The sequence below is a fragment of the Phycodurus eques genome, chromosome 21 (genome assembly GCF_024500275.1).
Source record: "Phycodurus eques isolate BA_2022a chromosome 21, UOR_Pequ_1.1, whole genome shotgun sequence".
Lineage (NCBI taxonomy): Eukaryota > Metazoa > Chordata > Actinopteri > Syngnathiformes > Syngnathidae > Phycodurus > Phycodurus eques.
This window is the reverse complement of record NC_084545.1, coordinates 4,494,945-4,510,246: the sequence shown is the minus strand read 5'-3', so window position 1 is coordinate 4,510,246 and position 15,302 is coordinate 4,494,945. Positions and strand designations below refer to the sequence as shown.

Sequence of the window (15,302 nt, the reverse complement as noted above, 5' to 3'; positions counted from 1 at the left end):
AAGATCAAATTCATGAAAAAAATACTAAAATGTTTCAGAAATAAAATACATGTAATTAAACAACGCAATGAAAGAAAATATACCCAAAACAAATAAAGATAAAATGCATGAAATTTAATTTCCCTAAAAATATTAATACAACGGCATAAATGAAAACCAACTGAAGAGCACTACAATTCCCTCCACTGCCACATTGTAATTTTTTCGTTTGTTTGTTTTTTTGTGTGTTTTTTTTTAGGAGCTGCTTAAGAGGACGCCTAAGAAGCACTCCGACCACGCGCTGGTGCAGGAGTCGCTGCAGGTGATGAAGGCCGTGTGCTCCGGCATCAACGAAGCCAAGCGGCAGATGGAGAAGCTGGAGGTTCTGGAAGAGTGGCAGTCGCACATCGAGGGCTGGGAGGTGCCTTTCGCACACTTTTCTAGGCCTCTTACCACAACATTATTATTTCGTATTCTGCCATGGGCGGGCTTTTAATAAGGGCAGTGGGTCTGCTGCTAGTATTTGTGACAGCAATGGACAAACAGTGGCGGTGCCTCAAGATGTTTGGCATCTTCTCAGAAGACTACAATAGTGCAAAGTAAAAAATACACACATTTTCTGGGTCACGCCAAGAGAACGGGGCCTAGCGTTGGGTGTAGCCTCGGTGGTTTCCCCCTCTGTACTCTGTATTAATTATAAACACAAGCTCACAGCGATGGTCGGGATGGATGGTCATCCCACTGCCAGCGTTTTGGTCACGGTGGTCGCTTCCACTTGACTTTTCGGAGCCTCTCATTGCTTGCCATGTGATCACATTTTGTGCTAAATGGGGGGAAAAAAAAAAAAAAAAAACAACATACTGTTCTGTCGTTCCAGATTCATCATCCATTTCTCTGCTTGTTATTTCTGGCGGGTTTAAAGTAGAGGAAATGAGAAATGAGACTAAATGATGCTTTAAATGTCTGCTTTGCTTTAATGAAGGAAGGAATGAAGGTGACATCAAAATAACTAAACAGCTGTTGGAACGTTTGACAGGGCGCGCTGCTCAGTAAAACATTTTGGGGTTTTTTTTTAAAAAAAAAGAAAAAAGAAAAGAAACATGACTGTGCTACTTAACAAAGCACATTTTATGTGTCGCCTATACAGTGGATATAAAAGGTCTACACACCCCTGTTCAAATGCCAGGTTTTGGATTATCAAAAAAAGAAATTTCGACGAGGAGAACTCGTTCAAAAATTGTGACTCAATTGAAAAATGTTCTTGAAAGGGAAAGTAAAATAAAATAAATAATGTGGATGCACAAGTGTGCACACACTCTTATATTTGGGATAGGGGTGTATTCAGAATTAACCAATCACATGCAAACTCGTGTTAAATGGGAATTGGCACGCAAGTGCTTCTGATGAACCCAAAATACTTTTCAGATGTTGTAGTAGGCCTTTTCTGAGAATGTTTTTCTTTCTAGCAGAAGCCTGAAGGTTTTTAACACCGACTGTTATTTGGAACGGTTCATAATTCCATCCACCTTGTCTATGGCCCTAGTTCCAATTTATAATAATGACATATCAGTACAATATTATTTTCTTGTATTATATTTATGTATTAAGTTTAAACATATTTTAAGACTTTTCAACTGTAGTAACTTGAAATTATATACATTCATTAACTTTATTTTCAAATTAAGTTTTTTTCACTACTTTAAAAAGTAATTATAATTTTAAACATTATATACATTTGCAATATTATTTACCTGCCTTTATATTTTTAACTGAGTTTTTTGCTTTAGTAATTTGTCATCAGTACATTTATAATAAAGTATATTGCTGATCTGTTTGTTTTAGAACAACAAGAATTTTTTTTTTTACATTTTAAATATAATTTATTATTTTGATTTCATTTTTTATTAGACATTATTTATGGGTCGCTGAGCCATTTCCAATTCATTTTAAATGACCTATTATGGTCTCGTTGGCCTATAAAAGGCTAAACATGGAAGTGGAACTCTGATTCTGGCATGTTGATGCTAATTTGAGGCGTGTGCGTGTGTGCATGTGTGTGTGTGTGTGTGTGTGTGTGTGTGTGAAAGAGCACGAAAGACACGTTTAAGGGAGCGTCTGGTGCTGTAAAATGACTCAAACATCTGTTTGGGCTCCTTGGATGTTAAAAAGGTCCTGAAAGAGCAATAGAATGTAAAAAAGGTTGCGTGGTGGTGGAGAGTTATTTTTAGTTGCGAGGGGGGCCAATCAAAGATGGCATGTCAACTCCCCCGAGAGCAGCCAAGGTGAGGGGAAAGACGCCATATAACACACAGACGCGCACACACACACACACACATACAGGATGTTATTCTATGGACGCCATTAGAAGAGGAAACAGGGTGTGTTTTTTTTCGCACCCCTGAGAGATTGGCCCGGAAAGGCCAGGCTTTTGTAATCTCCTCTCTTCCCCATGTGTGAATATTCAATATTGTGCTGCATCCAAACGGCTCTTTAATGTGCGTGTGTGTGTGTGTATGTGTGTGTGTGTGTGTGTGTTGTCAGGGTTCCAACATTACCGACACGTGCACGGAGATGCTCATGCACGGCGTCCTGCTGAAGATCTCCGCCGGGAACGTGCAGGAGAGGATCTTCTTCCTGTTTGACAAGCTCCTGGTCTACTGCAAAAAGAAAAACAGGTGGCTCGCCTTCAGTCGTTCTGACTCTTTTGTCTCCTCGTGTTTGTGTTATTCACTCCTTTAGTCTCGTCTTTTGGGGGCTTAGGGGCTGTTTTCATGGGGGGGAATTTGGTGAGTGATTGCGTGCACCAACTGTTTGGATATTGAAGACCCCCTTGTCTTAAAAAGTTTGTGAACGGGGAGGGTGTGCTCCAGTTCTTGTGGCTTGAAAGGTTCAACAAAGATTGCTGTAAGAATATCTAAAATACTTTTTTTTTTTTAGGGTATTTGCGGAAGAAAGCTTGGTGACTGAAAGACTTGTTCTAAAAGTATACAAAAGGCTTTGTATGTGGAGGAAAGGGGGTGTGGCAACCCCTAATTAACTTTTTTTTTGTTATTAATTCACTGCCAGCCTTCCTAGTTAACATGGATATTTGACTTGTCAAGCCGTCAATGGCAGTGAATGTATTAATGCTACCTACTGTATCTCTACAAAGACGTTTGAAAAACAGCAAAGCAACCACGGAGGCTCCTCGCTACCTGTTCAGAGGCAGAATCAACACCGAAGTGATGGAAGTGGAAAATGTGGACGACGGCACGGGTGAGTCACGCTCATTTTGTATCCGTGCAAGGAAAGAGCCCAACAACCTTTTTCATTTCATTTCATTTGGATCTTCTGTGACTGGCGTGGTTCATTTGGGTCTGTCTGTTTGTGCTGTTTGACAAGAAGGAGCAAAGATGAAAGATGTAGACACTCCTACGTTAGCTTCTTGTGCTAGCGCTAACCAATTAGCTGTCATACGCTTGTCACTTGTTAGAGTACTCTATGTATGTGTTACATTTGAATGATAGTCGTTTAGCGCTGCTGATTTTTATTTTGGTAAGCTTCAACTAGAGGTGTTTATGCAGTAGATGGTATAAATTTGGCCTACGGTATAGATTTTGACTCTACCCGCTAATCCCGATACCGCTTGTTGATGACGTCATGAAAACGGTTTCAAACAGGTCTGACCACAGCCGTACGTGCATCTGCGTCGAACCCCTGCTTTCCCGGCCGCTTGGGAACGACCAGAGGAATGCTCGACGCCACGCACCAGCTATGAGTTGCAGCCAGCTAGCTAGCGCAATTAAACACGGTGTGGAGCCGCGTATCAAAGTCACTAATCCTCACCTCCGTGGTGGCAAATAAGCTGAGCATCTTTTGTGAACAAAATACTGAAACGTGTATGTTCTGTCAGTGGTGTGGTCTTAATGAAGAGTTTTTGAAATATGAATATTATTATTATTATTTAATACAATTTTGTTTTATTATTTGTGTGCCTTCCATGCGACAGATTACTATTACTTATTACAGTACTTGAATGCCATCGCCAAATGATTTTTGACGGCAGCCTCGTCCGCATCCTTAAGTGTTGCTGCGGCTGCCTGCTGATCGCTTGTGTCTCTTGGCCGTGCGTAGCCTCTGATTATCACTTTTATTTTAGTGGAAGCTGTCATTTCCTGCGCTCTCGGCACGCTCGCTCTCTAGCGGGCGTGTTTGCTGAGTGACGGACGCAGCGGAGACTGCGTATATACGGCTCGCAGGTGGCGGCCCGTGGGTGTCCTGCAACACCACAGGCGGGATATCAGTTTAGCATGTCCGACAAGTGAATTACGGCTCCGGTTTCCATATAATGAAGACTTTTTCTTTTTATGCATTTATTTCCCCCCCACCCCCAGGCGCACACTTGCTGTCAGAGGCTGAGAAAATGCCCTTGAGGTATTTTCAAAATAACGGCAGACACATACTGATGGTGATCGGCATGGTTTGCTAACACACTCTGGCCGCTCGAATGGACCACACATGTAACAGTAGAGCCAAATGAACCACTTTGTTCGCAAAAGTCGGTCCTATGAGCAAAGACACAAAAACTTTGGAAGTTGGAAAGAATAATAAATCAAACATGGGAAGTTGAAACCTACCAAAGTAAAATCAGCAGTGCTAAACCACTAATAGTGGTGGAAAATGGTCCGACGTAACACAACTAAAACACTGTTAACAAGTGACACTCGTGGGATCAAGTCAGTCAGCGGCTACATCTTCACCCAGTGCGGTTTCTTTTCGAAGGGCGCAAATGGAGAGGCCGAAATACACAACACGAGTTGACAAAAATTCAAATAAGTGTTTTGTTCACTAAAGGTTGGTTAGTAATTGATCGTATGGGGGGGAAAAACTGTAGAAACCTAACCTAAAGTCGTTTGTTCACCCTTAGTGGGTCAATACTGGCTGTAAGTGCTATCAAGCCAATGGGAATGGGAGCAAACAGGAAGTAGAAACCTACCAATCTAAAACCAATGATTTTCAAATTTAGAAATTCTAAAAAATTTTTGGGATTTTGCTTTATCTGTTTACACGTCCTGTCTTTTTTTTTTTTAAACTGGGAATCCAATCGTCGTCACGGTCACTTTGGATGTTTTCACTGCCTCCAGCTGACTACCACAGCTCGGGCAACATCGTCAACAACGGCTGGAAGATCCACAACACGGCCAAGAACAAGTGGTTCGTGTGCATGGCCAAGACGGCCGAGGAGAAGCACGGGTGGCTGGAGGCCATCATGAAGGAGCGCGAACGCCGCAAGAGTCAGTCAACACCTTTTCACTTTGAAAAACATCTCTCTCAAGACACAAAGAGGGAATATCCAGGTGTCCAATACTTTTGCCCACATGCTGTATTTGTGTGTGTTTGTAGGTCTGACGCTGGGCATGGAGCAGGACACGTGGTTGATGGTTTCTGAGAAGGGTGAGAAGCTCTACCAGCTCATGAGCAAAGGGCACCTCATTAAGGACCGCAAACGCAAGCTCAGCACATTCCCAAAGTGCTTCCTGGGAAGGTGAGATTCCCCAACATGGCTTGTTTGTGTCTGTTTGGAATGCTGTGTTCTTCTTTTTAATCTAATCCATGAGAGATATTGTCAGACGTCACAAAAAGGTGGACCCAAATAAAAGTCATTTGTCCACTAAAAGTTAGCTGATCGCCGGTCTGATGGAATGAAAACGGGAAGTAGGAAACCTACCAAAGTAACAGCAGCTTGCATCCGGGTGTTAGCCTTAGCCAGCTGCTTTCTCACCACGTGTTGTGACTGGTGCACGTTAGCACCCGGTTTTCCGCCGGCGCTCCTTCCTCCACCGGCGTTCCTGCGGCGGCGTGTCTGCGAGGGGAACGGCCAAAGCAGAACGCGGTCGCTGCTCATTCCCAAACCACCGTGCCGTGTAAACTCGGCCACAGCTATGTCCTTTGCGCCGCCGCACGCTTTTAAAAATAACAGCGGTGTTATTGTAGCGCCGTCGTGATTACCGGTCACCACTGCTGACGTGAACGATACAAAACAGACGGAACATGCGAGAATGCGAGATGGGAATTTGTCATGTTTTAAATAACCTCAAACAAGATGTTAAAATGTCATTTGATCAAAAATACTGGCTGAGATTTCATCACTACTTATGACATACTCTTGACATTGGTGAACAAAAGGTAGAGATTTTTACGAGTGTTGTTTGAACATTTCACATTACTTTAGTGGTTTACTGCTGGTGCTTGGATTTTGGAAGAGTTCTACTTTTCCTTTATTTTTATTTTCCTTTTTCTGTAATTGAGCAGCTTTTTTGGACGAAAAGTCTTTCATTTGGATCTTCTGTGACTGGTAGTCAATCTGAATGTGCTGTTTGTCAAGGAGGCGCACTGAGTGAAGAGGTAGACAGCTATGTTAGCTTAGCTGCCGACTTGCTTGCGACTTCTCATTTGTTAACAAAAGGGAAAGTGTTTAATGCATGTATTAAGTGAACGTTTTCCGTGACAGTGATTAACCGCTGTTGCTTTTACTTTGGTAGTTTTTTGCTTCCCCCCCCCAAAGGACTGAGTATCGATCAACCTTTTGTGGACAAATGACTTATTTGGATATTGTGTGTGTGGTGTGTCCCCACCCCCCTGTATGTGTGTAACCAAACCATGCGAATCACCGTCAGTTATTCCCCCCCCCCCCCAACTTGTGCCATTTATGTGCTTGAGGCCATGAGAACTTTTCTGCACTTTCTCTTCACTCCTAGTTTACAATTGGACATGATTGTGGACTTTTTTTTTTTTTTTTTCCCCCCACCCGGCGGTGTGTCGCAGAAACGTCAAGGCCGAATGCTTGGGAAGTGCGCGATGTTTGTCTTGTGTGGCCAGATGAGGAACATCAAGGATGTAATCACAGCAGAATGAAGCCATCAGATTAGCGGCTGTGTTTGTCGTTCCGCCCCTCGTGTTGTTTCCTCGTCCACGCTTATATTTTCAATCCGTTCCTTCTTAGTTTTTTTTAATTTTTATTTTTTATGTGACGCTGTAATGTATTTATTTTTGTGTGTCTCTCCAGTGAGTTTGTATCCTGGCTGATGGAAATTGGCGAGACGGGCAACCCGGAGGAGGGCGTCCACCTCGGTCAGGCCCTGCTGGAAAATGGCCTCATCCACCACGGTGGGTCACCGCAGCTTCTGCCCCTCGCTAGCCTGGTTCGCCTCGTCAGCCTTGCCTACATCTTTACTCAGTGGTCCGTCTTGCCAAATGTCTCAAACAGATGGTCACCAGTCGCATAAGAATCAAATAAATGTCCTTTTTTTCACAAAAGTTTGCTAAATGATGGGTTGGACGGACCATCTAGCTTGCACATGCTAACCCTCAACAAATTTGCAGCGCAGTATCGAACAGAGGTCTGAGCCTTATCGTAGTCCTGTATTCACAAAGGGGTGCTCAATTACAGGTCCTCCAGAACAAAAACAAGAACTCGAAACCTACCAGAATAAAGCCGATAACCTAAAGCTAACAAATTGGCACATGCTAATGCCACTAACACCTGCTGGTCTTTTTTTGTTCCTCTAGTTCTAGTCAGTACTCTAGCAGTAGTGTTTTTGGCCCCGTTGAAAGCCTCCCTCGAGAGGGATTATTATGAGTATTCATCGCCTTTAGCTGCAATGTTTTAGTGGCACACTTCCTGTGGCTTTAGTTCACGAAGATTAAGCTGCTCCGCAATGCGTTTGTTCACGGTCCAAAAAGAGTTCAATCGCTCGGCGGCCCTTTCGTGCTTCCATGGAGGCAAATAAGCTGGAAGCGTGTGGGGGGAAAAAAAACCACCATATCCTTGTCGAACAACTGTATTTTTTTAATGAATTTTTTTATTTAACATTTTTTTTTAAGTCACCGACAAGCACCAGTTCAAACCCGAGCCCGTCTTGTACCGCTTCCGTTACGACGACGGCACCTACCACCCGAGGAGCGACACGCACGACGTCATATCCAAGGTAACCTTGCCCGACGAGCGAAAAATACAGTTTGACGAGAATCAAGTAGTTCTTTCTCTTTCTTAGGGTGTTCGCCTCTTCTGTCGGCTTCACAGCCTCTTCACTCCTGTCATCAGGTGGGTCGGTATTAAATTCTACATCTTGATCTCGTCACCTAGCTCTCGTCAGTGCTCAAGCAGTAGCGTTTCAAAAGCTGATTTTCCCATGTGTAAGTGTGTTTGTCTCATTTGTCTTCAATTGGAATACTGGTGCCTGTTTTGGAGTCTGTGAATGAGGCAGTTTAATTGGAGCAAGCAGCCCCCCCTACAAGCACCCATGCTTAATTAGGCGGGGAATTTCTTGGCGGAGTGGCACTGCGCCGACATTTGATGAAAACTGTGCACCAATTATTCACAGGTTTAGGATCTTGAAGGGAAATGTTTAAAAATCTGTCTTTAGTCACACCTGCACCACATTTTTATTCAGCATTTTTTGGGGGCATTCATGCTGACTAACAAACAAACGGCAATGAAAAGTGACCTCCTTTTAGCCTGCCGGTCCTTTGTTATTCTCCGAGTTCTAGTCAGTACTCGAGCATGAGCATTTTTGGGCCACCTGAAGAGTCTTTGCAGACTTTGTGGAAAATTCTCTTATTAGGGAGTTGCAGTAATCCACCCTAAAGAAGCCACTGCAGTGGAGCTAATCTGGGAGTAATGTGATCACTTCTCCTAGTTCTAGTCGGTACTCAAGCAGCAGCATTTTGGACCAGCTGGAGAGTCTTTCCTGGGAGGCCTGTAAATAAAGAGTTACAGTAATCCAGCCTGGGTTGGGGTCACAAAAACAAACATGTTTTATCTGCATCTTTAGCCAGCTCTCCATTAGGAAAAAAATATAAACGTTTCCCTTCGCCCTTGCCCTCCTCATCCTCAAAGCGTCACAGAAATTGGTGAAGTAGATTTTCGGACACTACTGCCGACTAAATAACAAACGGCTGTGAGAATGTGCTTTCTCTCTGCCAGTTCAAAGCCACGTTCTGTTAGACTGCCGCTCCTTTGGTCTTCTCCTAGTTCTAGTCGGTACTCAAGCAGAAGTATTTTGGTCTTTTAATGACTTGCAGAAGCAGCTTCTTCGTAGTAACAGTAATCTATGATGGCTAAGTGATTTCTTCTCTTAGTTCTAGTTGGTACCCGAGCAGCAGCATTTTGGAGCAGCTTTCCTGAGACGCATGTTAGTAGAGAGTAACAGTAAGCCAGGCTAGAGGGTCACAAAAGCAAACATGTCTTTTGACAGATCGCCATAAGAAAATGAACAGATTTATTGTTGGCCTTTGTCCCACTCCTCTCCAAAACTTCATGGAAATTGCTGAGGTAGTTTTAATGGAGATCCCGCTGACTAACAAACAAACGGCTGTGAAAATGGACTTTCTCTTTGCACGGTAAATTCCAAACGACCTCCTTTTTCCCCTCCATCGGCAGCCTCGGCCTGCTGTATCCTCGTGTCGGACATATGGGTGCCCACCAGACCGCAGTTTGCCCCCCATTTGTCACTGGTGACAGCCTCTCCTATTCAGCGGGGGAGGGCACGGTGCCTCATCCTGGACTCACTTGTCCCAGACACATACAGTTACATAACACAATGTTGCATTGTAGAGGAAGCAACAAATTCCTCATGAATGTTGGCCGGTATGGTGCAAAGTCACAGCAGTGCTGGTGGATTTTCCCCGGGGGGCTGTAACTTGGCCCTTTTGCACCCCTCCCACCCCCCTTCATGGGAAAGTCACGGCTCTGTTTGTGTCTTTGGCAAAGTGAGTGTGCAACACTGAGAAACAGCAACACCACACGGAGATGAGGAGGGGAAGGGGGCGGTGGACCCCAGGGACCAAACACTGCCGGGGCCCTCGCTCGCTCGCACTGGAATGTTGTTTTCCTGTCGCCAATTGTCCAGAACGTGGACTCATTTACCACCCGTTTATTACGTTACCGCTGCGTTTGTCATTTATTATTATTAGTATTACTATACAGCATTAGTTCACATTGGTACTGATGTTGTGTAGCAATGAAGCAAGTTAATGAAGGCATGAAATAATGATTAAAGAAAAATGCTGTATAAATGTACAACAATAAAAAGAATAAAATGTTGTCAAATAGTTTCAGTATATGTAAAATAGATACAGAATATAATAATACTATATTTAAAAGATATATTTAAATTCATCTTGGAAACTTCAAAATACAACACCAAGGGAAAATAATATAGGTAATATGAAAACCTATAAAATAATAAACAATTATATTAAAATAAATACTGCATCTGTGAATTGATATATTGTTTTTTTTTTTAATGTGATTTCATGTTAATTTTAGATGGCAGAATTCTTTAAATGTACAAAAATGATAGAGGAAAATATTAAAGAATATAAATCTCGACTGTTTTTTAACAAATGGGAACTATGTATAAAAAAAATATACACGAAATGATTATTAAAAATATATGTACATGTTACAAATATTTACAGTACGTTCCTTCTTCCATCCATGCCCAGGGACAAGGATTACCATTTGAGGACGTACAAATCGGTGGTGATGGCCAACAAGCTTATCGACTGGCTAATAGCGCAGGTACGTCCCCTCTGCTCGACACCGGTGGATAAAGACCCTCGTGTCGCCGTATCACCCAGGTAGAAAAAACAATTGGTTTTGTGTTTCTTGCAGGGCGACTGCAGAACGAGAGAGGAGGCGCTGATTTTGGGAGTAGAGCTGTGTGACAATGGATTCATGCATCACGGTAAATAAAGCCCTCCTCATAGTTGCTGTGGAACTTGTAAGCGGTCTTTGATTGCGCCATATGGTTCTTGGACTAGATTAGTCGAATTTGTGTGTGACAATAACACTAGTTTAAAGTAAAATATATATACCACCCTTGTTTCTTCGGTGTTTTGTTCATTTTTAATGCCTGACAAAAAACATTTTCCATGGTTTTAGTGATTGTACTCCCATACAATTAAGCTTAAGCATGTCAAACAGGACACAGTATTACGGAATCAGATATATTTTGTCGTGTTCATTGTATTCGTCAGGTAATATACCTGTTGTGGGATGCGGGTTAAAATGAACAAGAAATTGAAGAAACAAAGTGGTCAAATACATTTTTTTATGTCACGCTATATGACCACACAGTATCTCGATGTTAGCTTTTAGCATATAGCACTACCGTAGCTATGGACTTTAGCAACATGTTATCCCTTAGCATATAGCCCTAATGTACCCTGTGGAGATGAATAGCATGCTGATATTAGCCATTAGCACATCTACCTATTGTAGCATCCCAATGCTAGCCAATAGCACTGCATTATGTGTTAGTATTAGCAAAATGTTAACTCTTAGGATAAAGCATTACAGTTTCCCTGGACATTAGCGTCCCGATGTTAGCCATTAGCATGCTAGCACTGTGCTTTCTTCAGTGCTGGAGAAGAGCGAATTCAAGGACGAGCCGTTGCTCTTCCGCTTCTTTGCCGACGAGGAGATGGAGGGCTCCAACACCAAACACAAGCCGCTAAAGCATGACCTGAAAATAGTGGAGAACGTCATCTCCAAGTGTCTCCTGGTAAGTGCTTCCCTGATTTCCTGCCGCATGGCTTTGTTCACTCGAGACCATGCAGCGCTGAGCGACTGAGCTTTTTCCTGCCTCAGATAAGACCCAGCGAGGGAGGTTATGGATTCACCCTGGAGGAGAGGAACGGGCTACCCATCATCAAGTCTGTGGAGAAGGGCTCCCCTGCTGAGGTGAGAGCACAAATAATGCTATGTGGATAAAGCCATAGTCATATGACTGAATGAGGATGTAAATTGTAAGCAACCTTTTTCAATCCAAGGTAAACAATGTCCCATCATTGTCCGGATGAAGCTATGCGGCGTCTTTGTAGTCTTTGGAATCCCTCAAAAATCAACATCTTCTCCATCATACACAATCTTTATTGTTAGCTCATTTACCAAAATGCTAACTCTATGCTACCAAACCACTGTTTGCATTGTTAAAACTCATCATATTGGCCATGTGTGCTTCTAAGATGGCCGGCCTGGAGGTGGGAAAGAAGCTGTTCGCCATCAACGGAGACCTGGTGTTCCTCAGACCTTTCTCGAAGGTGGAGGTTCTCCTCAGGCAGTGTTTCGACAGCAAAGGGCCGCTCCGGGTCCTGGTCAGCACCAAACCCAGAGAGTATGTCACGTTTTTGTAACATAGTTTAGTGTGTCACTACAGCACAAAAGTAGCTAGTATTCATTGTGTTGTGGAAAAAAGAAAGCTTGGTCTGATAGAGAATCCCTGAAGCAAATACAGTGGGCACTTGAGATATGAGTGAGCCCAATTATGAGTTTGAGTTTAGTGAACAATTGTTTTAAAAAAAGAGGCTGACAGTTGCCACTCCCGGTTGAGGTTTACTGTCAAACTAAACATCAAACGAAGAGAATTGCACATTGTGGATTTAAAACAACTACCTTAAAGAAAGGCCCTGCTTGGCTTACTGCTAACATACAATGGAAAACGCCACTGACATGCTAATGATTAGCATCGATAGTTGCAGTTTTCGATCCCTTTAAGTAGCTAATATTTGAACTCAAATGGTGGACCAGCACATGGAGGCAGACAATATCACAATACCAACAGGCATATATTCTTCATCCTCTGGGGGGAAAAAAAAGATTAATATCATTGTAGCTTAGTGAGTCACTGAGAATAGTGACAATGTAAATGGAGACAAATGGAGAAGACCCAATCCCTTTTTCGTTCGTCTGTTAAACTGTATTATAGTGGCCAAGGCGGGCTCACCGGAAGGAGCAGCAGAATGAGTTGAGTTGAACAGTTAAATCATGATGTACAAACTGTTTAATTCGTTTACATTGTATTTAATTGTTATTACACCGTTCGCTATTGTTCTTGAGCAGACAGACTGCACTCACTCCTTGTGTATTGTAATTAAACCAACTATTGAAGGTACAAAAATGCAGTAAAATGTATTCTATAATATCGAATATGAAATTTCCCCATTCCAATTGTTTCCAATTCCAGGACTGTGAAGATTCCCGACTCGGTGGATGGTTTGGGCTTCCAAATCCGCGGCTTCGGCCCCTCCGTGGTGCACGCCGTTGGAAGAGGTAAACGGACGCCTTTTCGTGTTATTGCGGCACAGTTGGGAAGCAGCTGTTGCGTTGTGTTTTAATGTGCGTCATGCAATGTTGTGCTCCTCTAACCTAACGCAGCGTGTTAGGAAGGCTGCCGCAATGCTATCAAGGTTAGTACACAAGATGGTGTCCGATATAACACGACAGCAAGCCATGCTTTTTTGTTTTTGTCAACTTGTGACACACTACGCTGCATGACACCACTCGTTGCAACGTGGCACGACTTGACGTGACATGACACGACACAACACAAAATGACTCTGCACATCATGACACTACAAGACACAACACCGTGTGACCTTACTCGACGCCACAAAACACAACACAACAAGACATGACACGACGCTAAAGACTAAATACTGTACATATAGAGGCGAGACGACAGTAATGACACTAAACAGCACTGCACTGTTACGATCTACACTACGCTACACGACACAACAGTAACGACGTTTAATGACATAACACCGCATGACACGGCACGATCCAACACCAGATGACGTCGTATGATGACACTGCACTGCACTGCACTGCACTACATTACATTACATGAAATTACCCTACAAAATACAACACTGTATGACATTACAGGACACCACAAAAACACTAAACCCGGTCAACACTTTACTAAGTGCGCAACGCGACGAGGCACGACACAACACTCCACTCCACATGGCATTAAACTACGTCACAATACGGCATGGCACGACATGCCAAAACGTGACTCGACGCAAGATGACAGCGCAACAGGATACTGTACTACATCACACAACACTACACAACATGACATGGTACTACAGGATATGACACTGTGTGACATTACACGATACCACGAAACACTACACTACACAACGCTACGTGGCACTACAACATGACACAAACATCACAACACTAACAACACGAGATGACGGTCCACTACAAAAACACGACACTACACAACGCCGCACTACACCACGGAGCACTACACGACACGACACGACACTGCAGGTAAGTACTCTACACTAAACTTAACTACACTCACAACACACACACTACCAAACCTAAATTAACTACAGGAAGCAACACTAGACAACAGTACATTGCACGCCAGCGCGCAACACAACACTACGACATGATACGACACTACATGACGTGACAAAACTCTCCACTGCACATTAGTCAGCCTTGAACTTGCTGTGCTTGTGTTGTGAATCACATCCCTCCAAATAAACACTTCCCTCCTCTCTCATATTAGTGCTGCGTGCAGGATGTGGCACACTTGTTTGTTTCTTTCTGCACCTGTTGACCGTCGCCTCCTCTTCGTCTTCGTCAGGCACGGTGGCGGCCATGGCCGGGCTGCACCCGGGCCAGTGCATCATCAAGGTGAACGGCATCAACGTGAGCAAGGAGAGCCACGCCAGCGTCATCGCTCACGTGACGGCGTGCCGGAAGTACAGGCGACCCTCGCAGGTAACCGTGGGAAAAACCCCCCCCAAAAAACGGCTCGAAATGTGACACTACAATGATACTGTATATGGCCTTTTCCACACAGTCTGCCACAATATATTGTTTAGTCAAATGATGGGAATGTATTCAAAAGGACGCTCGTGTTCATCTACTGTATGGTTTTGAGCCTAGCTTGTTTTTCTTGGGATTATTGACGCACTGTACATGTGAAGGGTATTAAGTCAAGACATATGGGAACCGCCCTGCTTGAGTGTGTTTGGCTTGTAGTCGCGCACCAGGAAACCGCAGCGGGCACAGAGCGCAGCATGTCGAAGTTGGCCAGAAAGCCACTGTGGGGTTTTGGGTGTGGGCAGACTGGTCACTGCAGTCCAAAACCAAATGCCAAAAGTGTTTGTTTATACACGTGGACGAAGATTTCTTTGCTTTTGCGTGCTGGGCCAGCAAGCGTGGAGGCGCACTGTGCAATGTGACCAGAAATATTGGGACACCTAAATAAATCCATAAAAAAAAAAAAAAGTAAACATAAATTGTAAAAATTAACAAATAGATGGCAAGATAAAATAATAAATACAATTGGGGAAACCAAATAAATGGAGTAAAAAAAAAAAAAAAAAAAAAGATAAATAATAATAACAAAACTATAATATGGTACCATTAAAAGAAATAGTAAAACTAAATAGCAGAGTAAAATAAAAGAAACAGACGTAATAAAATATTCCTAACAATGAGGGATAAAATAAAAATATAAAAAAGT

The 15,302-nt window shown here is 43.2% G+C and overlaps 1 protein-coding gene across 4 annotated transcripts in view; it reads left to right on the top strand.

The window, feature by feature from the left end:
• prex2 (phosphatidylinositol-3,4,5-trisphosphate-dependent Rac exchange factor 2) overlaps positions 1–15,302 on the top strand; it is a 49,406-nt gene that overhangs the window by 14,769 nt on the left and 19,335 nt on the right. For 2 of the 4 annotated variants that reach the window (XM_061666451.1, XM_061666453.1), the window contains exons 6-20: positions 239–400; positions 2,521–2,654; positions 3,131–3,234; positions 5,103–5,252; positions 5,362–5,503; positions 7,025–7,125; positions 7,843–7,946; positions 8,013–8,062; positions 10,441–10,543; positions 10,637–10,709; positions 11,386–11,528; positions 11,615–11,707; positions 11,992–12,140; positions 12,990–13,075; positions 14,415–14,551. In XM_061666451.1, coding sequence (XP_061522435.1) covers positions 239–400; positions 2,521–2,654; positions 3,131–3,234; positions 5,103–5,252; positions 5,362–5,503; positions 7,025–7,125; positions 7,843–7,946; positions 8,013–8,062; positions 10,441–10,543; positions 10,637–10,709; positions 11,386–11,528; positions 11,615–11,707; positions 11,992–12,140; positions 12,990–13,075; positions 14,415–14,551 — 1,731 coding nt within the window. Of the gene's footprint in view, positions 1–238; positions 401–2,520; positions 2,655–2,732; positions 2,884–3,130; positions 3,235–5,102; positions 5,253–5,361; positions 5,504–7,024; positions 7,126–7,842; positions 7,947–8,012; positions 8,063–10,440; positions 10,544–10,636; positions 10,710–11,385; positions 11,529–11,614; positions 11,708–11,991; positions 12,141–12,989; positions 13,076–14,414; positions 14,552–15,302 lie in introns of those variants that run through there. The other 2 variants (XM_061666452.1, XM_061666454.1) reach the window with 2 other exon arrangements.